Source organism: Micrasema longulum, unplaced genomic scaffold (assembly GCF_059751315.1).
Source record: "Micrasema longulum isolate JH-2025_06_02 unplaced genomic scaffold, ASM5975131v1 h1tg000011l, whole genome shotgun sequence".
In the NCBI taxonomy this organism is placed as follows: domain Eukaryota; kingdom Metazoa; phylum Arthropoda; class Insecta; order Trichoptera; family Brachycentridae; genus Micrasema; species Micrasema longulum.
The window spans coordinates 514,105-539,517 of record NW_028277219.1 but is presented as its reverse complement, the minus strand read 5'-3'; the positions used below and the strand labels follow the sequence as shown (position 1 = coordinate 539,517).

At 32.3% G+C, this 25,413-nt stretch overlaps 2 protein-coding genes across 4 annotated transcripts in view; one reads left to right on the top strand and one right to left on the bottom strand.

The window, feature by feature from the left end:
- LOC148285716 (uncharacterized) overlaps positions 1-606 on the bottom strand; it is a 28,488-nt gene extending 27,882 nt beyond the window's left edge. For 2 of the 3 annotated variants that reach the window (XM_088234332.1, XM_088234400.1), the window contains exon 1: positions 431-603. The gene's annotated coding sequence lies outside the window, so the exon portion shown is untranslated. Of the gene's footprint in view, positions 1-430 lie in introns of all 3 variants that reach the window. The other variant, XM_088234255.1, reaches the window with a different exon arrangement.
- Positions 607-17,030: 16,424 nt separating this feature from the next.
- LOC148285715 (ionotropic receptor 75a-like) lies at positions 17,031-22,361 on the top strand. Its single transcript, XM_088234150.1, has 4 exons — positions 17,031-17,163; positions 17,659-17,870; positions 20,756-21,033; positions 22,009-22,361. Exons 2-4 carry the CDS (start codon positions 17,682-17,684, stop codon positions 22,220-22,222), a joined length of 681 nt encoding a protein of 226 aa, XP_088090276.1. The 5' UTR covers positions 17,031-17,163; positions 17,659-17,681; the 3' UTR covers positions 22,223-22,361.
- The last annotated feature ends 3,052 nt before the right edge of the window (positions 22,362-25,413 follow it).

The following is a 25,413-nucleotide window of genomic DNA, read 5'->3' as shown; positions in this document are numbered from 1 at the left end:
AAGAATTTCCTCGTTTATTGTCGTTTGATTGAAAAATGTTAACACGGGTTTAAGTACTTCCGCTGGTTTCCGGAAAAAAACGGACCCAAACATACTCGAATAATATTTAAGGTTAGTACAATCATGGATACCTCCTGCGTGAAGATTTTTTGTTATTAAATCTTATGACGCATGTTAGCTTTAATTTATTTAAATCTGAAAGGTAAATAATCTTCTAAATCATCTGATAAAGTTAAACACAGATCCTTTTTGGTATTTATTACGCACGCCGGATAAAAAAAGTGTTTCCGATACTATAAATAAGTAAACAAAAAAATATTCGTAAAAAAAGCCTTTGTACTTAAAAATAACCTCACTTAAAAAATGTATCTACAACCTACAAAAATATTAATGTATTTATAAATTTCGTATTTTGGATATTTATTTTTACCTTGACTGAGCTTTGATATTGTGGGTGGATTATTACCAGAATTCGTTTATCACTTTTTAGCATAATGTATTCAACGATTTTCACTGTTTTATCAATAAAACTACAATAGTTTTTTTTACGAGACAAAATAACATTATTTGACGTCGATTCAATATCACCGTAAAGTGAATACTGACGCCTTGTGTAAATAATGACTTGCGTACAGACCCGTTGAACAAATATTTCATGAAAAGTATGCCGAAAATTTTCTATTTGAAAACAGCGATTGATAACATCGTAGCGTAGGTCAGATACAGCCATAGTTAACGAACAAGTACTCAGTTTCGTAGTGACCCGTTAGGGAGGGAAGTGCTTTAAGTGGAATTAGGGGGTGTTAGATATGTGTAGTTAAGGTTGAAAGGTTTAGTTATGGGTGGCCTGACCCAGATTAGAGCCGTCTATTCTCAGCAACACCTTGCGACCGCCTTACAAGGTGATCTGAGTGCTCATTTTTCATTGACAATCTCAAAAGAAGGCCATCAATATGAAATAAAGATACGCATCTGAAATAAATATTAAACTAAGACAAAAAATATATTTGTACGTTATGTTTTTTGTGATGCTTTGTAATTTTGAAATTACTCCGCCCGTGACGACACAAGTTCTCGTTGGTGAGTTGGCTTTCCGAAAACCGGAAATCTATCACAATACTATCGATTGGTTGATTCAGAAGAATTTGCAATGTAGTTCGAAGGAGTTCATTTTGAATATTTTTTTCATGGTTTTTTGAGAAACTTCGCAGTATAATAAAATATGGTGAAAAAACTGCAAGAGATTAATAAAAAAAATAACGTAAGTATAAAACGATTGACAGTAATGTGAAGGAGAATCTTTTATTTTTGCATCATAACAGGCCAGGCTGTCCAATAACAATGATGAATAACAGTACAGAACACCTAGGCTTGAGATAAAAAAAAAAATCTCCATATTTGTGGTCAGGAAGCGGTTATCATGAGCTGCAAAATTAAAACAAGATTTACACAAGTTTATTTAGCGCAGTCTTGGTCATTGAAAATCCTAACCAGTGAGATAAAAAAATGTGATTTTCTATTATTTTGGCCAATTGAAAAATTATAAACGAGTTGACAAAAGCAATCTAATATTTCAATAAAAAAAAAACGTGATGAAATAGTTTGAACAAGAAGCTGATGTTAACTCGTGGCTTAATTATATCTACGATAATTACATAAGCGAATTATCATGCCGAATTTCAGGAGCATGTTTTTACTAGCTTGTTGGAAATCGTAGTGTAATAATAATTTGAATATTTTAATTAATACTGTGTCAATTAACAAAGTATATAATAATTGCTTTTAACATGCAACGCTGGGGGTAGTAAAATTTAAAGATAGTTGTCTCAGCTTATCATTATTTCAAATCATTTTCGCACAAACAAAATCTCCCCTTCTCAAATAGGTACTTTTTATCTAAACACTTAAATAGTTGTGTATATTTTTTTCATACGTAGGTACATCAAAGACTTAAATATAAAACTATGTTTTGTATACTATGTATTTTCAGGAATAGGGAAATATCACGTTTTACTAATACCGATAAATTGTGAAATGGATATGGAAAAATTAATTGTATTAACAAATCCAATATGGATATTGTGGAGAAATGTTTTAAAAAACGCGTCATGTCACAAAGTTCAAAATTGAACCGAATCGTGACGTATTAGGGGCGTGGCTAATTCAATGAACCGTTTTTGTGGAAATTAAAATTAAAAATCAAAAAATATTTTTATGCCACTAATAAGTAAAAAAAATTTTTTTTTTACTCGACAGAATTTCATAGACCCTTAATAATTTAAAATTATTTTTAAAAATCTACAGAAACGGAAAACATTTTAGACGGAGAAATGTGGAAGTCTAGGCATTTACAAGGCTTATGCCTCCCTAGGGGGTGAAATCCAGTTTTTCCCCTGGACAAACTTTTCATCATTTTCATCATTTGGACAAACTCAAAATATTGTAACTGCGTACTTTTTTCAGTCTTTTAACTTCAAGTTTTAATGTAAAACTTTAAATGCACTGAATGTTGTTTATGTGTTACATATGAAAATAACGTTGTGGCCAGTATAAAAATCATAACTATTTTTATCACAAACATTCCTTGAAGCACGTTTAAAAGTTGTGATGCGTTGATGAATTTATCTAGCTTTTGTCGAACGGTAGGAAGACATTTTTTTACTTTAAATACAAGTATTGTTTAACCATTATACTGAGGAAATTCAGTTCTACGGGAAATTAGATATTAAAAATGTTTTCTTACGCGCGGTAAAAATTCTGTGGCCAATTTCTTAAATCGTAATATTACAGGAGAATAATTATTTTGTTATTTTGTGGCGTTATCAACTGTTTGACGTATTTGATAACAAATATTAATAAAAACATTACCACCCATGTGTACCTACATATGTGTGTATAAAATAGTTAAATATACCATTTTTTTAATTGACATCGACCCTCTATAAAATGGTGGCAAGAAAAATATAAAATCCGACATTGGTCCTTTTAGAGCTTTGTGACGAGAGCTTGTGACGTCAGGGGCGTAATAATTTCGAAAATTCAAAACTTTTAAAAATCATAGCGCTGATAATACGATACTTAAAATTGTAGACAAGAACTGGGTGTCACCCCTAAGGAGTTATTTAGATTAACACATCGCAACATTGATGGAGCAAATTTTTAGGCATTTTAGGCTACATTAATAAAAAATAGGCAGTAAAATAAATTAAATTATAATAACATCAGATGCGATATAATAACATCAGATGTGATATAATAACAATCCAGAAAAATAAAGTGTCAATATACATAATAAAATTCCAAATTTTATTTACGTATAAACGGATATTTTTTTTAGTTTATTCAGATAAAAAAATATAAGCATACAATATTACTACTCAATACATTTTTCTTAAATATGAATTTAATACATATATTACATTAACGATTCCCATTTCGTAAAAGAAAACACAATTCTTGTGTACATATAGTGGTTAGCTTAGTGACGTCTTACAGTAATATGTTTATTTTATTTTTAATTATTATTATTTTTAGTAAAAAATATAACTTTTCGCTTCTTTCTTAAATATGTTGTATTCCTGACTGCACTTTTTATTTCCTTTGTTCATTTCATTAAAGAAAATATTCCTTTGTTAAATATAATGATGTTGTGCTGTAGTTGTTTTTAATTTTGGAATTAAGATGTTACCACTTGTTCTAGGTAGCGTACTTACGTTTTGTAACGTAGAAACACTACAATTTATGTTGTCTGAATGCATTTGAAGTAAATAATTATTTTTAAATAACGATTTTATATCTAAACACCATTTTTTTTTAAAATAATTGGACAGTGGGAAAAGTAGACGGTTTTTTAAATACAATTTTCATTATTAATTTTTGTATTTTTTCGACCGCTAAAATATTAGTTTTAAAAGCATCGCCCATTCGATTATTCCGTACTGTAATATGGATTGGACTGATGTACAGTAAATTGATTTTCATTTTTCTATATTTAATATATTTCTTTATCTAATAAATACATTTATAAGTTTTCTCATTCTATTTACAATATTATTTATTTGCTACTCCATTTTATATTTTTTTCAATTATTATGCCTAAATATTTTATGCTATTTTTCAGTGATTTGGAGGCAATTATAATTATTTTCCCTCATTCATTGCAGTTTGTAGTGTGGATACAAATATTTATAGGAGGTGTAATTTGTTCATTCCATGTAAAAGTGATGTTTTATGTTTTTTCAGAGGCAAAATATTGTCATTGAACCATTTTTTAAATTTATTAATATCTATATTTGATTTCAAATTTACTTCGTCCCATGAAGATCCCCTTATAACGAGTACGGTGTCATCAGCATATGAAATTATATCACCATCCATATTCCATATATAAAATTATCATTAAAATATATAATAAATAAAATAGGTTCAATTACTGTTCCTTGAGATATCCCGAAATTTTAACATATTATTTTATTACTAAAAGTAAAATTAAGTTTCACTATCTGTTGATGATCTTTTAAGTAACTTTGAAACCTAGATATAACTTTACATTTTATATTTTTTAACATTTCCGCAAATACCAAATTTGATTCATTTACTAATTAGTTTATTATGAGGTATACTATCAAAATATAAACATTAAGTTACATACAATAAAATATACAAAATAATGGAATCATTGAAATCAATAGAAAATGAAACAAAAACGTAATTGAAATGATAATTGAGACATGGTTTATAAAGTAAGAAATTACAGCAATAAATAACACGTCAAATAACAATGAGTACTAAATCAAATAATAAAACAATGAAAAATGAAAAATCATCAAAATATCAAGATAATAATAAGCAAATAAAAGTACGGAAGGAAGCAGATTGGCAAATTTTCATTATCCTCGAACTTTTAAAAAATTGACTACCTCATCAACCTCTACATTTAATTTCTGAAAGTAGGAATAATTTACAGAGGTTTCAATATTATTTAAGATACTGTAATCGTTTAAAATGTCCTACTTATAGAAATAAAATATTTTCTAAAGTCTTATATTTTATTAATAATAATTTTCGAGAATTTAAAATCTAATTTTTGTTTTAATATTAAGTTTCGTTTCTAGTTATTTTACGAAAGATTCATTCGAGAGACGAGTTCCTACCTACTTTAATAATTTTACACGACCTTGTAAGCTGTACGTAGAAAAGAATCGTCTCGCTTTCATTAGAATTGATTAATTAAGTTGAAGCGAATACTATCGCATCGCTCCTTCGGAGGTTGACCTGTGCCCTAGTTTAGTGCTAATCTGTTTTAATATCTTTGGTTACTCGGATCACATCAACTATAAAGTTGATTCAAGGTTGACCCACAGACGAACGAAGCAGTTTTTCTTTTGTTATACCCCTTGAGGAATGCCAGCCATGTTGTTTAAGGTAAGGGAGGTAAACTAATCTTATTGGTGATTACAACTTTTAGGTGAGGGTTACCGATTAATTCAGACGCACCCCCGCGTCAAATTTCAGCGGATTAGAGCTACTGAAAACACAATAACCATCAATACAATTTAAATGTAACTCTTGATGTTTTCATAAATGTACGCAAATTTATTTTTTTGTAGCGTATTATATTATTATATCAATTTTAAGCGAGCAGCTTAAAGCTGATATGCTAAAATCTATTTCAATGAAAGTTAGCTGTTGGCGCACTTTAACTTTTCCGAAACAAATCTACTCCATTTTCGAACTCATTGAGACTACACATTGAGATCAGCTCTTGTACGAGCTTATTTCAACCACCAACAACAGTCTCTCCGCATATGGAAGCCGTTTTAGGCTCGGCGACAAATTCGTAGCTCGTCTGAATGATATATAATGACTGGCAATATTGATAATTTTGATTAAGCCAACTGGTTATTGTAAAATTATTATTTTTAACGTATTTTATGAACTGCAATTTCAAAAATTAAAACGGCTAAAAAAAAGTTATTTATGGAACATATCCAAAATCCAAACAAATGCAAAAAACTTATACGTAAATGAAATTTGAATATGGTCAGGAGGTATTTGATATCCAGAATAGGGGATTTTAAAACCTTGATAACAATGACTTTTCATTTTTGTTGAGTTTTTCTTTATATTTTTATTATAAAAACAATTTAACAAAAATGTAGAGAATAAATTACACAAACAAAACAATTCATAAACTTATCAAATTACTATTATGGAATTCGTTCTGAATTTTCCATAACGGTAAAAAAATCAGATTTACCAGATTTTCAAGGTGTTGCCTGTCACTCTCCTGTCATTACTTTGAATTTAGTGACGTCAACAACATTTTATAGGAGTTAATAATAGTTTATTTTCCAACCGAAACTAAACAATATTTTTTATTGCATTAAATTAATACGTAATTTTATACTTCCTTGTACTTAACAATACTAGGTACTCGATTAGTCACATGGCTCGACTAAGGGCGGGCACAAATTGATATGGAATAATTTGATTCAATCGGTAGTCTTATTTACAAAGCTTTCGGTAGTAATCGATTGAAATTTTGTCTCGCCCGTAACGATTCTCGAACAAATAGCAAAGATGATGTTTTAAATCGAGGAGAAAAGTATTTGAAATTTACGTATACCACGCGATTTGCAAATCAGCGTTCGGAGAGCGGGCGAACTATTGAAAAGTTATTGAAAATAATGAAGAGAACACAACCCTCGTGAGTGATTGCAATCAAATACATGTTACAACTTAATTATGTACATTTATTTCCTATTTTACTTAAGAAACAAGATTAAAAAGTATGTATCCAATGGACAAGTTAATTTGTAATAAACGTAGAATTATTTTCTAAATTAACATAAAATTTGTGGATAAAATATAAAGCCTGGACTTTTTTGACTACGATATTTCGAGTATGTCTAAAACTTTATAGATAAGAAGTAAAAGTATATTTAGCTCTTTTAATCCAGGAAGTTCAGTGGTTTTAAAAAAAATAAAATTGTTAATAGTCTATCAAACTAAGCCAAAATATAAAAAATAAGCTTTGATATACCGCATTATCGGCAAATGAGTTTTAAAAGTTTTGCAATTTTTAAATTACTCCGCCTGTGACGTGGCAAGTTTTTTACGGTGAGTAGTCCTGATTGGTAGATTAGCTTCCCGGTAACCGGAAATGTATCATAACACTCATTGGTGTTGATTTCGGAGACCTAGTGACGTCGTTCAAAGCAGTTCATTTTTTATATTTTTACACAAATTTTCAAGAAACTTCGCTGCACAAATCATCTAATTTTTACCGCGCGTAAGAAAACATTATATGTATCCAATTTCCCGTTGCACTGAACTTCCACATTGAAGAACATGGATGTATTATCGTCACCTTCCTGCTCAGGGACATGATAATAAAACAAGGGTAGCAAATAATATACTTGGAAATATTCTTCCCTTAAACAACATTTGGTCAAAAGCGTAAGGATTTTTTATCTTCCAAATTATTTGATGTGATGCCCCAAATAATTAAATTAATAGATGACAATGAAACCTTAAAAAAATCAATCAAAATCTGATTGAAGCATATTAAAAAAAAAACTTTTTGAACACAATTTAAGTCGTACATTGCCGGGTTTATGGTTTGCAAAATGGCAATTACTTGCAACCAACCAATTATTAGAAAACTAAAAATGCATTCATATAAACAAAGGAAAAATGAATACTGATAAGTCCTCTAAGGAACAGGTTATCTTAATAAGGACTCTTCAATCAATGTTGCGTTTTTTTCCCTATGTTATCAATAAAAAAAAGAAAAATATAGGCGTGATGGTGAACGTTAAATAGCATAAAATTATTTTTTAAACCAGCCAACTACAGGTCATAAGACCTGTACATGACTAGACTTTCATATTATCTTCTATGACCGGTTAAAAACTTGTTTACAAACGTTTAAGCGTACTCTGCATATGTTTAAATAAGTATTTGAAAAAAATAGTTATTTCATGTTGTAGCTACTTATTTAAGTTATAATTTAAAATTGAGATGCGAGGTTATAATTTGAATACAATATAACAAGAAAAGCACCAAGTGACTATATTAAATATACACGGAAAGGTAATCTACGTAACTTTACACGTCATATTAAATCTAATGTAATTTATTAAAGTGACAATGTTTGGTTGAGCTCAACGGCTCAACAGAGTAAAACTATGCATTTTTATTTCACGGCATGTTAAATTCCAATTCCATTTGCATGATTTAAAGTTTATAGTTTTCAAACTCACCCCATAGACAGAATAATATGCTAGCGACGAAAAAAGAACACCGAAAGGGATGAGAAATCTGAAATATTTCCTGCCCGGCTAACAAACACAAGCACACTGAATTCTGAAAGTTTCCAAAGGGAGACTCTTCCTGAAGCTTTGTTTTTTGCACAGGCGCGGTGCGATTTTTCTGCATGTTTGAAACGCTCTCTATAACGTCTACCTTTTTAGTATTTCATATTGTATTTGTATGCTATAAATACTAGAATTCAATTTTTAAACATGAAAAAGACATATTAATTATATTTAAACCATTAACTTTGTTGCAACGGAGAGGGAAATAGATTTTCGAGAAGGGAATATGGAAGTCTTGGCATTTAAAGGGCTTATGACCTGCATTGGCTGGTTTAAGTATCCACTTTACACATTGTGTAACATTCATGCCTAGACTTCCATATTCCGTTCTCAAAATTGTTTTCCATCTTAGTTACAACAAATTTAGACTTGAATAACTCCCTAGGGAGGAAATCCAGCCTGTCTACAAACATTTTGACATACTAAAAATCTTGTTTATAAACTTTGTGGTCTAACACATGACTAAATGCTATTAAATAAGAGACGTTTCGAGATGTACCAGTCTCTTCGTCAGGGCACATATTAAACTAGCACAGCATGTAAGGGTCTTCTACTAAAATCAAGTGGTTTTAAATCGGCATGTTAGTTTTGTATTTTTTGTCAAACAACTATGGTGAAGGTGTAGTGGGTTTTGCGTGTTACGACGGTCAGTCAGGACGAAGAGACGGATACGTCTCGAAACCAGTAGACATATAAAAGTTGGTAAGTGGTTATAGATTATTATCAACTGAGCTAAAAAATGCTCGACTGTCTTTATTTTCTGGTAATATTTGTACTTTAATTCAAATTTTTACCGCTCGTAAAAATTTTTTTACATCCAATATTCCGTAGCACTTAACTTCCATATTATTCCGTTAATGGTGCGAATAGAAAATAGGTATATTCAGAAACTTTGGACTTTATTATTATCGCTCATATGCGGTACTATTCCTATTAATGTTTTTTTACAAAATAAATTAATAAACCCGTTGGTGCATAGGACAGAGGATTTGTATTTTAAGTAAATCGTATTTGGATCATGTTCACGCTACAAAATTATCTAATATGTATGATGTACATATTAGATAATTCTATAGAGCAGTAGTATAAATATTCATGTAACATGTGAGAATAATTTCCAATTATCGAAAGGTGAGCTGCGAATAATTTATGATCAAGAAATAATTGATTTGATCATGTTCATAAGTAATTTCGCTAGTTATTTTCTACCTCAATCAAGTATTACTAACAATACAGATAAGATTAACACTAATGCTTGATTAAAGGTCCACAACTTTTTGCCAGAATCGTGGAAAAGCGAGAGTGTTGTCAAGTTATGGAAGGTGTTGACCTCGCTGTTTCATGACATTGGCCGTAGGGAGTCAGAAAGGTTAATATGCATGCCGCGGATTACAGATTCTTACTGGATGTTGAAAATAAAGAATAATTTAAAAAAATATATACATACAAATAGCAATCACGAAGTTTCGCATTATATTAAATAAATTGTCTATGTTTTATGAATTTATGTATGTGTATGCGCATGAGTGTACGTACATGTGTGTGTATATATGTGTGTATATATATGTGTATGTATGTATATATGTATATGTGTGTGTATGTGTGTATGTATATGTATCAAAATGTGTAAATGAGTAAGTTTATATTTGATGAGTCTGTGCTTTCTATTAACTTGTAAACTATTATCATGTATTAAAATGTAATTGCCTAGCTTGGAACGGGGTACGTACCCTTTTTAGCTGGGCAAAGTGAACATCAAATTCTATTTATGATAAAATGTATAAATAAATGAATATTTCTGTGGGAAATTTAAATGAGTTATTTATTTGTATTATTAATTGATGGAATAAGCTAATGATTTTTAAAATCATACCAGTCTGAGTGTACCACAAAAGTGAAACCGGTTACTGAGTAATACAACTAATTGGATTATTCCTGTAGTGTTAACTTTGAGATGGTAAAGTTCCATCTTTCGTTTTCTCCTCAAATGCACGTCGGAAAAACAAAAAACTTCTCGATTTTTGCAGTCCAATCATGGCTAAACCTGCCAGAAAAACTAAAGTGGTTAGACTGTGGGGGTCATAGTCCATTGATCGATGACACACAGACAATGATGCAATGATTTCATCTAAATTATATAGAGCAAAGACTGCAAGAAAGAAGTCGATGTTTCCAATTGGATAAAATACATTAATTATAATAATAACAATACGTATGTAGTTTTATTCTACTTTTATTTATACATTTTTACGAGTGACCAACATCGTCAGACAGACACCAGTCTGACGATGTCAGTCACGACGAAACCCGGTCACTGGTAAAAAGTTATAAATAAAAGTGGAATAAAACTATTCACGTGTTTTTATTATTTTACTTAAAATGCAGTTCCACAAAGAAATGTCAGTAGAAAAACTCAACATATTAAAATACATTACATTCTGCAAGACCAACGGTATTGCACATTGGACATCCGTCGTCTACATAAAATGCATGTTCTGGAGTACATTAACTTCATTCCTACCATGGGGATATGAAGAACAAAGGAACGCGGGCTATAAAGAGACCACAGGCGCGGTAACGTCAGTCAGCCCAACCAAGTCAGCTCAACGTAGTCTTAGTGCAGCCAGTTGAACACATTATTGCCGTAACACTTTAGCGACATAATTAAATTCATTATTTATTCGCCATGCAATAAATACGCATTTAACCTCCAAATCGTTTTTTCTGTCTGCCAACAGGGATAGGAGCTGCAATCCCCAACAACCAAAATCTAAAACCACCAATAACGTTAGATTTGGTATAAATATTATATATAAAGCCTAGTATTGCACTGCCCCCTTGCCTTCTGAAATAAAATGTTTATTATTATTGCAATCGAAATATTGCAGTAAAAAAGTGAACCGGGTTGTGGTCCCGTGGTAGAATTATGAACTTACGGGCCAAAGGTCCGAGGTTCGAATCCCACTCTACCACAACTCGATTTCCATTTTTCCAGTACAAGTTATGTATTTATGACTTTTAAGAAATGGCCTGAAAATTTAATTTGAGTAAATAATAGAGCGCAAACATTTAAAAAAAAAAAAAAAATAATAATTTTTCATAACTGAAGAAGCTCAGTGCTAAGGGGAATTGGATACAAAAAAAAATTTCTTACGCGCGGTAAAAATAGAGCATTTAATTATACAGCAAAGTAAAATTTCTGGAAAATGTATGAAAAACACATTAAAAAATATTTTAACGAAACGAACTACTTTGAACGATGTCACTAGTTCATATGAATTAACCTATGTGAAGAGAGTTGTGAAAGATTTTCGGTTTACGGTACGCCAACGGCCAAATCGGCAGAACTGGCCGAGAAGAAGCAGAAGAGATCTTGAGACGTCACACGCCAAGTAATTTCAGATATTCAAAACTTTAAAAATCATAGCGCTGAAAATACATAATTTTTTTTTTTTCATTGGCTCAATTTGATTGATCAAATTAACAGAAATTGAAGAAATAAAAATGTTTTCTCTCTAAAAGATATTCATCTTTGTTTTAATATGCCTATATCAATTTATTTATTTTAATTCGTAAGTTGTATTTCTTATGATTACGTTAAATCAAGTGTTAACTTTTTACGTAATTTCTAACGCTGAATACCCATGGATTCTCTAGCCATCAATAAAATAACAAAGTATTGTTACAAGAAAAATAGTAGATTTCAGCGATTTTTTACGTAAAGCTTTTACGATTTTCATAGCTGGTAAACGAATACCTCATCATCAGTAGCGCTACAGCCCGCAGTGGGCCCTGAGCTTCTCGAGAATCTGTCTCCATTCCTACCTGTACCCTGTGGCTTTTCTCCAGTTCGTCAGGCCAATTGCTCGAATGTCACTTTCCACATTTTCAAGCCATCTTGTGTCTGCTTCGTCTGCCTTCCGGAGTCGTATAAAAATCTGTTTTTGGGGACCGATTATCATTCATTCTCTGCATATGGCCCAACCATTGTTTTATTCTTATTTTTATGAATTGTGCAATGTTGGGTTCGCCAATAAAATAACAATGTGTTGTTAGAAGAAAAGTAGTAGATTTCAGCGATTTTTTTTATTTAGGTAAAGCTTTCAGGATTTTCAGAGCTGGTAAACTAATCCTTACCCAATCCATTATCTGTCGACACGAATGTTTCTCATTAAAGTATATTAGCTTCATTAAGTATGGATTGCGGTCTGCATCTGATACGGACGTCCAATCCATCAATGCCGAGGGCGCCGCCCACTATTGCCTCAAATTGATTATACGTTAAGAGATTGAACAATAATCGAATAATCAGGTTTCGGGGCAAACTTCACGTGGTTTACGGTAATCAGGGAAGTTCGCCTAATACGATGACGAGGTTCAGGAAATTACCTGCAATTTAAAAATTACAGTTGACCTCCAAGTTTACCTGCTATACCTAAAATAGTAAAATAACTATTTAGGCAAACAAATAACCAATGCGTTCACTCTTCTTTTCGTCGTTCGACAAAAGTTAGACAACGATAATTAAATTTTTTAAGCTTTGGTGTTTTTTGCAATAATTCACTACTGTAATTGGGTCTCTTGTTCTGTTGTGCACAAGAGACCAGATAAAGCAAATATTTATAGAAAAAAATAAATAGGAAAATATCAGTAGTAATATTTCAAACTACTCTAGGTACACTAAAAAGACTTCCCCCCTTAATATAATCCTAAGTTAGAAAGAACTGCAAAAAGTCATGCATTTTAATAGGAAAATCTTCTGAGGAAATTTGGTATAAAATCTGAGGGAAATATAAATACAATATTGATACAAAATACTAAAAAAGCACTAAATTTGACGGTAATGCAACGATTGTCAAAAACGAATACCTATAATCACAAAGCTTTTTACGAATCAAACGGAATTTTAATGCGAACATTCGACTGCATTATTCTTTTTAAAATTTCCCTTAAAAGAGAAAATTGAGAAACGGGTTCGTTATTCTGTATTTTTAATTCGATGGATGTTTTTGTGCACGTCGATCGGAAATCATGTTATTTTATAATAAAACAATGTTCACATTTGTTACTTTATTATTTTATTTAATCAATGGAGCCCATTCGAAATTAATTACTGAGATGCAAACTGATATGACGATGGAATACTTTAAAGAAAGAAATATCAAGGAAATCGTAACATTTTTATCGTGGAATGTTAAGGGTAATGCGATAAAAAATATATTATCATTGCTATGAAATTACTGTTTTTTTGTCGTGTTTAGATGATGATTGTTTTAAATTATGTTTAACAGAATTCCTCTCATTTCCTAATTGGCTAGAATTATTTCAGAGAAAGTACAAATGTGGAAAAAAACGCAAAACTCCAATATACTAATTTGTCATCATAAACAAGGACTGAATTGGAATCCTGAAACAAAGAATGTAAATTCTAGAACAAAAAATAAGAATTTCTATTTCTTTAGGCCATTGACGTTACAGACTGGGAATCTTGGTATTTTGTACGATATGGACTACGCTAAGAACGATGAATTTCTACTCAATGTAATTATGATATATTTTCTTAAAACAACGAAGAGGGAATAACGTTTTTTTCAGAATATACAAAACGTTATAGGTACATTTTTTAATATTTAAAAAACCGAAAAAAACTAATTTGTTTATAATATGTCATTGTTGTCTTTTATTTTCAGTTATCTGCAACTCGTTACACAAATATCTCTTTTGTGTGGGTTATTCTAAGTTCCGATTTTGAAAGAACAATTTCGGTACTAGATAAGATGAAATTATTTGTCGATGCTGATATTTTAGTACCAAAATTACTTGAACATCACAATGATACGATAGACTTGAACGATGTTTACAATCCGGCACATGGAAGAGGAACTCAACTAATTGTCACAAAAATTGGATCCTGGAACAAAGGTACGAGGGTCTGCTGCTCACTTGGCATATTTAGTCCACAAGGGGTAGGGGAGAGTGCGCACGAATGGGACATTTTTGATTTAATATCCTTAACTTTTCTCCTTAAACGAAACTTTAACTTTAGTACCTACAAAATCTTTTTGCCCCATTCAAAAACCCCTTCCCATGAATGGGACACCAGTTTACTCGTACCTAGAATAGAGCATATTTTTAAATACAAGATAAATGTTTCAAAAATATGTTTAGACTAAAAAAAGTAAATATGTGGGTACACACTTTCATTTTGTATAAAATTATAACAATATTTAACTAAACAGTCACGAAGTATGTAATGCGAATACATACTTCAATATATTTAATACGCAGTTTTTTTCAAATAGAATAATAATTAAACAATCGTATCTAATAGTTAAACAACTCGGAAAAACTAACCAAATAGAAAAAATAGGAACAGAAATAAATTAAAATAAACATACTTTTTTTTAAATTGGCAATAAAGTCTACAGAACCTAAAATTCTAAGATTTTCAAGGGCCTGAAGCGTACATATTTTGAATTTAAGTCATTGTACAACACTATGTTAATTCTTATTCTCCTTCACATATGTGACACTTGTATTTTTTTTGCACCACAACAGGCCAGGAGGCCCAGTGGTGGTGAATTACATCACAGAGCACCCGGGCTTGAGGAAAATTACATTTAATGTGTTCTCACCGGGAATCGAACCCGGAGTCTTCCGTGTGTGGGTCAAGCGTCTTGACTACTACATCACGGAGGCCGCCTTGTTATCATATAGGAAGAAATAATGTTTAAAAAAAAAAAAAAAACAGGGCAGGAGGCTGCATAAATATTTTATATTATATTGAGGCTGTATAAATATTTTATTTATATTAATTGGTGCATCTGGTACAACTTAAATGCATAAATTAAAACAAATTACCGCAACAGAAATGAGTTTTTTTACCCAAAAACTTGAAATACATCTAGCCTGTGTGAACTACTGGCAAAGAACTGCGGATTATCACTGAGGCATAATTAAATAGAAATGATACTTCATAGAAATAGAACGATATATTGAAATTATGTTCCGAAAAATGAGCGTTATGGCATGAACATCGCCGTGCAAAACCCATAGCAGAGTAAAAAGGACTAACTGTATATGCCAGTTTACTGTGAATTCAAACCCATATGTCGCGCTTTTTTACCCTGCCTCACATTTATGGACTACAAGTTAGGTTCCGGAACTTGGTTGAACAGGACACAAGACGGGTGCGTAGTGTTGCATCTAGAGTATACATATACAGGGTGTTCGTTAAACCCTGTCACATCCGAAACCACGATGATCAGTATGAGCAAGAAGACATATTGGCACATTAAAATAATTTTTTAGAACGAATTAAATTTCCAAAAATAAAATAATAAAAAAAAACAAATGGTTGCTAACTTCTACAGGGGAGAAACAGGGGGGGGAGGGGGGAGTCTGACGCAATGCAACGGCGCAGTCACGCCCCCCTCGCTTCTCTCCTGCAGAAGTAAGAAACAATTTGGTTTTTTTTATGTTTTATTTAAAAAAAATTTCTTCCTTCTAAATATTTTTTTAATATGCTAATATGTCTTCTTGCCCATACTGATCATCGTGGTTTCGGATGTGACTGGGTTTAAAGAACACCCTGTATTTCAATGCGGATTAAAGGTTAATCTGCTTTTCATCGTGGTGCTAATGTACCTTTTTTTTTTATTCGTCCCACTAGTGGTCTGTCCCATTCATTAGCACTCTCCATACCTACAATCTGTATTAACCGAAAATATTGTTAAAAAATAACTGATATAAAAAGAAGTATTCAAACATCCTCGAATACAAATTAAGTTGTGTAGAAAAAATACATTTTAGAAAATAAACTTTTTAATTTATTGATTTTCGTAGAATCTGGCCTGACTGTACAGTCTCGTCAGAGTATTTTGTCGAGTAGGCGAGATCTCCGGGGAGCGGTTATTCGGGCCATAGCCGTTATTAAGGAACGCGGGTCGATACCTATATTGGAATACCTCATGGACGTTATTAACCCCCGTGTTGATTCCTTTACCAAGGTTTCCTACAACCACGGAATTCTGTTACAAAACTACTATAATTTTACGTGAGTATACATATCATAAGAAATTTCAGCGCCTTTAGCACATATAAAATATTCCAATCTTTTCAGTGGTCCTCTTATTTCCATGATACCACAAACGTTTGTGTTTATTGTGTACGCAAATTAACAGGAGGCACCCGCGGCATTTGGCCCTAGCGAACCGAATCCCTTTCACTTAATTACAGCAGATGATTGTGGTTATATATTTTTTTTGTAAAAAGGTTAGTTCAAATCACCAATCTACCATTAGGTACTGAAAAATATTTGTAGGATGGAGATAATTGAAGCAAAGAGTTGGTGGAACTCAGAACTCTGGGAGGATAGCGCGGTAGGAATGTTAAACAATGATGAAGGAGATTTCACTGTCACGTGTCTCCGGCTGATAGAACCGAGGAACAACTACATAGACAGTTTCTTCCAGCTTTGGGAGTACAGGTAGGTACCAGGTCCCAAATGTGGAACTTGCTGTTAAGAACATTTGAATTAAAGATTAAAGTTACGAAGTAAAGAGAACTGTCATTTTTTTCAGCTCATGCTTCTTATTTTTAAAGCCAACCTATTCAGGGGGTATACTAAACTTAGAACTGTGGCGGCCCTTCTCGGCTGCCGCCTGGGGGCTGGTCCTAGCAGCTGGGATATGTTCAGCACTGGCACTGTGGCTAGCGAACAAGAAGAAGAGCTCTCTGGTAGATAATCTATTAATAGCTCACGGGGCCCTGTGTCAGCAAGGTAGGGTCTTATTTCTAGTATTGTAGTAAACTTCAAGAATTTGTTTTTTATTAAAAAAATAATAATAAACCTATAAAATTAAATAAGTTTATTTTTTGCACTTAACCGAATTACATCAACCACCAATTTGTGCATAACCAAAGAACAGTGCGCACAACCCACCGCCATAATATTTATTGATTCATTTTTGGCTTTGGAAGCTACTTTAAAAAAAATTTCATGTCCTAAATATTTTAGTATGATTTGGTATTTTGCTTTTCTAGGTATCTAACTAATTTATTTATAATTACAAATATTTGTAAAAGTGTACACTTTTCAATAAATAAATAATTTATTTATCTATCTATAATATGTATCATAATTTTTCAAATTTAACTAACATAATTCATGAATTTTTCAAATAAATATATTTTTTAAACATGTTTTTCTCCGAAAAGTTTTAAGAAAACGTGTTGAATTACTGGTGAAGTAATTAAAATACATGTTTTTTTTCAGGTTCCACAGTAGAACCAGGGCAAATGTCTGGTCGAATAATTTTCCTTTTTCTTTTTGTCATGGCATTTTTACTGAATAATTTCTACACTTCCTGTGTGGTATCCTTCCTTTTGAATAATAATTTTTCTCCCATCAACAATCTTAAAGAGTTGGCAGATAGTAATCTGAACTTAGCTTTGGAGAATTTACCTTACGTTCAAGTTATTATTGAGGTAAGTAATTATATTTATTTAAGTAATTTAAAAAAAAACGGAACATATCAACCTGCCCTACGTAAAGAACACTAACTGCATTGTTGACGATCTGAGATTTTTCGTTTTTATGTTATTATTTGAGCTTTATCTGTAAACATAGACAAATAAAAATATATATAAAGACACACAATTTAAAGATGTACGCAATTCAGATACAAAGGATAATTAATAAAAAAAATGCAAGACGAAGAAACCTTTTAACTCTTGTGTAGCTGTGATGTCACACTAGTCGACATAGGACACAAGATTTGATATATCTCTCTTATTTTTTTTAATGATGAATTCGTATTTTTTGTAATCTTCAAATGGACGTTTTCACACCCGATTTGGAAAGTAAAATTTGTATCACTATGCTATATGTAAATACAAAAAATATTTAACCTTGCTACGCGAAGCATGAATGTCCGCTAATTCAGCAACACATATATACAGATACCTTATACAAGACAGAGCACGAAGCTAGAAGTCATAACTAGGAAGACTGAGACGCTGTTCTGCGGTGGGTGTCATCTACAACAGATTTAGTCTTCAGTCGGTTAATGACAATGATGGGGGACGCACGCGCGTAACATGAGCGGTGTATTTGTGATTTTCAATATATTTTGCTATAACAGGATTAAATTATATGTTTATTCCCATAAATTATGGAAAAGGAGTTACTAAACAGTAGTCTCCATGTTTTCCATTTTTTTCAAATGTCTGAACTCTAGAATATTCCGTCTTTTACTGGTGGTAACACGATGTTACATCACCGCGTGCAAAGGGATTATTTACCACAGTCTTTTAAGAGTTAAGCTCTGTCCCACAAAGTATGTAATAGATTTGCAGTTAAAGCACTTTACGTTGTGCACGTCAATATGGAAACATTTTTAGAAATAATAAAATAAGTCCGGTGTAATTTGACAGTATAGAAAAGGTATGTATTTACACATGCTGTCTGTATCCACAAGGATGAAGAATACAGTTATGTGTGTGAAATAGAACAAGAACCTCGAACAAGCATTTTTAACTTGACGGCTACTCTCAGGTAAAAATCAAAAATAGGAAATCAAGCAGATATACGTCCTCCTCGTAGTGTAGTGGTTGGCACGTTCGCCAACCATGCTTGAGGTCTCGCGTTTAATTCCTGGCAGGGTCAACGTGAGTCATTTATCTTGTACGTAATACAGGTAAACGTCGTTTTACGCCGGGGTTCCGTTCCGAGAGACACCGGCGTAAAATGAGCACAAATATAATGGAAGATTTAAGGTTAGGTTCCGTGTCCAAATTCTAAGAACAATCCAACATGTTTATTGCATACATATCCTATATATATTTAAAATAAAGTCAAAATGTATTTAATAAATACAGTTTAAATTCGATTCGTTTACAAAATAAATAATAATCTCTTGATATAAATAATGAATTTTTCGTTCCCCAGTTCGTCGGTACTAAATTAAATTTTCATACTTTTTTGAAAAAAACATCCAATTTCATTTGCTTTGATTGTTGCTTTCTTTCTTGCAAAATCATAGCATAAATTACAAATATTAGAATATTCTTTTAATTTTAATAATGATATAATAAAAAATATAATAATACCCTTTTATTTTTCTTAAAAACAAAATGAAAACTAACTCGATAACAATTTGACACACACAATAGGCTGCTCGCGTATACGGTAATAAAATAAAACAACGTGTAAAAGTGTGTGTGTGTGGTATAAGAATCGCGGCGCCTACTGTTGTCTGGAGTCAGCCGAACCGGGGAATCCCACGCCGGCACCAACCGGCGTAGTTTTAAATCAGCGTAAATCGATCCAGCGCAAAACTATGTTTACCTGTAATTGTAATATTTCACTGTCCCTGGACTAGCAACTGAAGCTTAAGACTTATCACCTTACATTCGCGTAACAAATGCAATGATATATACGCTGCATTTGTTGTACCAGTGCAGTGCCCCATGCACCAATGGGAAAGGAATGGGAAAGGAAAGGGAAATGATGATGAAGATGATTTTTACATGTGCATACTTATTCTGAAAGACGGAGGTCAGTAATATATGAGTTCCTGACGTCACTACGTCCTGTGTAGATCTAGTATGACTGCTCCCTGCAAATTGGTTCTCAACCTCTGAGCCTTGGTCTTTAATAAGCGGGCTACTGAGTGGGAGGTGAGTGTTTAAATATTGCTAAATCTCCCCCTCCAAGTCCAGGTCCTTAAAATATCGAGCTATCAGGTAGGGGACGAGTGCACTAACATCTTCAGGTTTAATTAGTAGTCCCCCGAGGATGCGGCTTCTTTTGTAATATAAAGCGTCACATTCGCATAGAATGTGTATAGGTTTTTCCTACATTAGAAGTTTTACAAAGGCTTATTCTAGGAACGTGTTTATTCAATCTCTAGTGATAACCCTGACTCCATTTCGGCTATGTTTCATTAGGCCAAAAGAAAACGTTTGCGAGTATACCGTTATTAGTTCCTTCATATGATGCTGACCGGATGCTTTTCGGACTATTACGCTCTGCTTTCGGCCCCCGACCTTAGTTCATTGCAAGGAGCATATTCAGGCAACCCACAATAGGGCTCTGAGCAGTCTAAGCCTATCGGGGCGGTCATCAGTGGACTTGTTACAGCCGATATTTGAGTGTCCAGGTACCCAAATCGATGTTATGGTATTTCACAATGCGTATACATTTTTTACGATAATTTAATAATAATATAGCATGTGATAGCCTTGTGAATACCTAGACTTCCACATAAACTACTCATCAAGTCTGGAATTTTCAATATTATAACTTAACTATGAATAAAATCACTTATTTTTTTGTAAAATTATTGTGTAAAATCAATGCATTATTTTAGAATCCTGAAAATGATCAAATCAAATATTTGAGAGACAAGATGCATAAGAGGGGTAAACGAGCGAAGGATATTTCGGTGCCCCTCAGCAAGGGTGTGGTCGGGGTGCAGAGGGGTACGACGGCTTTACTTGCAGAACGATCGATTATGTACTCCGAAATAGCTAAAACATTGCTGCCAGAGCAGATATGTCGAATCAAGGAAATAGATGTCTTAAAAAGCATTAAGTTGTCAGTTGCGGCACAGAAAAACTCACCGTTTATTGAGATTTTTAAAAAAAGGTGAGCTGAATAAATAAATTGAAAAATATACAAATATACATTAAAAACAAAAGTTCAGAAGAATGCCCAGTGCTAAGGATATGTCAGTATGTATACAAATTTGTTCATTGATTACAAAATATGTGCCATACATAAAACACTAGAGATAAAAAATGATAAGGATACCAATGAAAAAAAATACAGCCTCAAAAGTTTTTGTACAGGGGTTTAAATTTGAACAATAAGTTATCTGAAGAAATAAAAGAAATGCAAATCCTTAAAATATTTCAAATTGATTTTAAAAAATACACTTGAAATTGAAATCTTATAAAACACTATTTCTAATGGTTGCTTAGCAAAAGTAAATAAAACATAAATGCACATAATTTATGTTAAAATATAGTTTAATCTTAGAGTATATATATCTGTATATACATCTGTAAGTAAAGTATATCTGTAAAGTATATATATCTCTAAGAGTTTAATGCATTTTCAATAAAATTTATTTGATGTGGACAAAAATTTTGTTTTTCAAAAGCTACTACACCTTTAATATTATAGTTGACTACTGATTGATTTGGTGTTTATTTTGTAGAACTCCATATTTAAACTTATAATATTAGAAATCAAAAACTGATTCGAGTTATAACTATATAAGAACATTCAATCCATCTAATATTTACATTCATATGTAAATGCCCTAAGAAGGCGAAACAATTGTCACGAAATTTTTGTTTTTATATTTGTAAAAATAAAATAAAGTGTTCAGTAAACCCAAATCAGTGTTTGATTTCTAATATTAAAAGTTTATTATAGTCGGCCTTTAATCTTTGTAATTATTATTATCTGCTATACCATGGCTATACCTTTAATGAAAATAAGGATATTTATTTTTTAAATGTAAAAGTACTAATTAAATAGGTACTAGAAATTATACATTTTAACATAATATCTATAAATTTATCTACATATCTATTACCTAAATGTCAATTTTAGATCTTTGTGGATGCATGAGACTGGTGTTACTCGTCGAACGGAGAAAATTATCAGAGCTGAACGTCCACAATGTCAATCTGAGGGAACTGTGGAATCAGTGGAATTAAGTCAAATCTTAGAGCTTTTGTTTTATCTTCTGCTAGGAGCTTCTTTAGCGAGCATTTTATTCTTTTGTGAATTTATCACATTGAAAATGAAGAAGAAATCTGCCTAACAAGTTATCTACCAAGCTTTAAAAATATAAACTAAATTTAAATTATTTCAACTTTTTGTCAAAATATGTAGGTACTAGGTACAAGTATGTATTAGTAATATGATTTTAAACATTAAACCAGAATTTTTAGAGAGCCATACATAGTGTCCGTCGAAACAATTTGACCTAATTAAAAGAAAAAAACAAAAATAGAAAATATAACCGAGAATAGTAACTGACTTAATTTGACCTTTTCACTCAGCATGTATTTAATTTTCACTCGATCAATATTAAGTGAGAATCAATTTCTACCCATAAAATCAATGCTACTTTATATAAACCCTAAATTTATATCAAATTTACATAACACAACAAGCTCACCACACATCACCACCTTATTTTGAATACACCTGTCAATTAATTTTCACGATTAGAAAGATAACATAAAAATACTATCAGTTAGTTTTTTAGTAAATAGAAGAGAAGTCGAAATTATTAATGGAAAGTAAACATTTGCTAATACACCCATTTTAATACCGTTAAATACATATATAATAATTATTCACAGAAACAGAGGCTTCATTTGATAGGAAGTATATGCAAAAGAATACAATTAATTTGAGGCTGGTATTTCACGGAAGATGTTTTTTTCAAAGGTATTGATTATTGCTTTTGTTTTGTGTACTATTTATCCTAACAGTAAAGCATTTACAAGTATAAAAGAGGAAAAGTATTCTGAACTAGCATTGGACTTTTATACACGAAGGAGCATTAGAAACATCATTATGTTCCTTTGCTGGAAAATTGAAGGTAAGTTATTTTTAACATCAAGATAATAAGGTATATCATAGTAATCCACCTAAGAGTGCAGGTCCAAACATTAACTCAATGAGTTAGTTTAGTGCTAAATGAAATTTGATGTAAAAAATGTTTTTTTTTGCGGAAAAAATTAGAGCATTGTAAGGCCAAGTTTCTCCAAACAGTAGCCACTCTTTATAGACCTGGGTTAGAGGTCGAGAACTATTCACGGGGATCTGTCACAATAGATCTACACAGATCGCAGTGACGTCAGGAGTTTGATAGCACTGACCCCCACCTCTAAGAAAAATAATAAAGTTTCTCCAAAATGTATAAAAAAATTAATGAAAACAGTTTAAATAAAAATTAACACATCACGAACTCTAGAGAATCAACCAATCAATTACAGCATTGTTAGATGCTGTGATAGATGTCAGGTTTCCGGGTAGCCATTTTTAAAAAATATTTTGTGTATTTTGACGCTACGGGGCTCTAAATGGAACTAATTTTTTTTTTTTAGTTGCAAATTATTTGTACCTTGCTTTTGTTATATGCAAGGTTTTATCGAATATATTTATCTTTAGGTTATATTCAGTTGACATCATTTTTCACCGCAGATAAAAATAATAAAAATAAAAGAAGAATCAGAATAAACAAAATAGCTCTAGAACATTTGTAAAAACAATTGTAAAAGTTGGACACAAAAGAAGCTCAACGCCACCATTAAATAACTAAGCCTGCTTGATCGACCCTGTAATGAATCGAACAGTCTCTCTTCGTGTATCATTACAGTTCAGAAGCTCAGCTAGGTTATTTGTCGCAGAAATCTGACTGTTTAATTTGCATTCAAGCTCCCATCTCGGCCTATTGAACATTGGACAGTATATTAAAAGATGTTCTACAGTCTGCTCAGTGATGCCATCACATGGGCAGTAACTATCGTCTCGCAGCCCAAAGCGATGCAGATATTCCCTCATGCATCCATGCCCCGAGAGAGCCTGAGTTAGTTCATATGTAGGCATTTTATGCTTCCAAAAGTTGCTTGATCCACTTATTGGCAGTTTCTTCTTCATATATTTTCCTCCACTCATTTGATTTATCTTTTGAAAGGGACCACCTTACATGGCTTATTAGGACATCAAAGTTTGGCCTCACTTTTTTTACCGTAGCAGCCTTGGCTAGCTCATCTACTCTCTCATTTCCGATTTCCCCAACATGAGCTCTAACCCAGCAGAATCGAACATATATGCCTCGTGTACTGAGAGCATAGTGAAGTTTTTGAATGTTGCTTATAATGCCATTCGTGGAGTTAACAGATTTGAGCGCGAGCAGTCCAGACATGCTATCGCTGTGAATTGTGACAATTGCAGGACTAGTTATTTTTCTTTGTATCCATAAAATTGCACTTTCAATACCGATCAGCTCTGCCTAGAAGACTAAACACTCATATCCAAGTTTGAGTTTTTGCTGGTCTATCTCTTTGTGTTCTTTGTAGACAGCGAAAGCTGCTCCATCATGTCCATTCAGTTTGCTGCCATCAGTGTAGATGTAGATAAGGCCAGTTTGATTTAGTGATACCGTATTTGTATTTTCCTTTAGATTCACTTGTATATCAGCATACTTAGCTGGATGTAGTAGTGAGCGATATTCAACTCGGTGCTGACATACGCGGTTATTTGGAAGTATTTCGCTAACTCCACTATATTTCGTTTGATCCAAAGACACAATTTCAGCAATTTTGAAATCTATGGGCTCAAGATCTGCAATTGTCAGAGCTGCATAAAAAGAAATCGTTCTATATCCCTTGCATATTTGTATAGCAAATAGTCTTTGTAAGGATCTGAGTTTTGAAATGTTTTTTTTACGTTTTATCGCAGAACCCCATATGGTAGCTGTGTACGTTATTACAGGAACTATTATCTTATTATGTATACATCTTATAATATTCGGATTCAAACCCCAAGTAGATCTTGTTGCTCTTGTCAACCGCTGAAATAAATTTGTAGATTTGCATATAAGATTTTTAATATGTTCATCCCATGACAATTTTCTGTAAATCTCGACTCCCAAGAATCAGAAGTTTGAAACAGTTTGTAATGCTTGTCCCTGCATGTAAAACTTAGGCGCTATACCACGTTGTCTCGTGCAGATCATGACATTTGTTTTTTGCAGTGCAAAGTTTAGTCGAGGTCGATGTCCCCACTCTACTAATTTGTTGAGAGTGTCATTACCCGCATATTCCAATTTATTAGTGTCATTGACAGATATGAGAATAATAAGGTCGCCGGCATATGCCTGTATGTGGACATCTGGATTTTCACTATTCACTTTCAAGGCTTTGTTAACTACGGCGTTCCATAGCAGTGGTCCGAGAACGGAGCCTTGGACACAACCTATATTATTTTCCTTCGAGC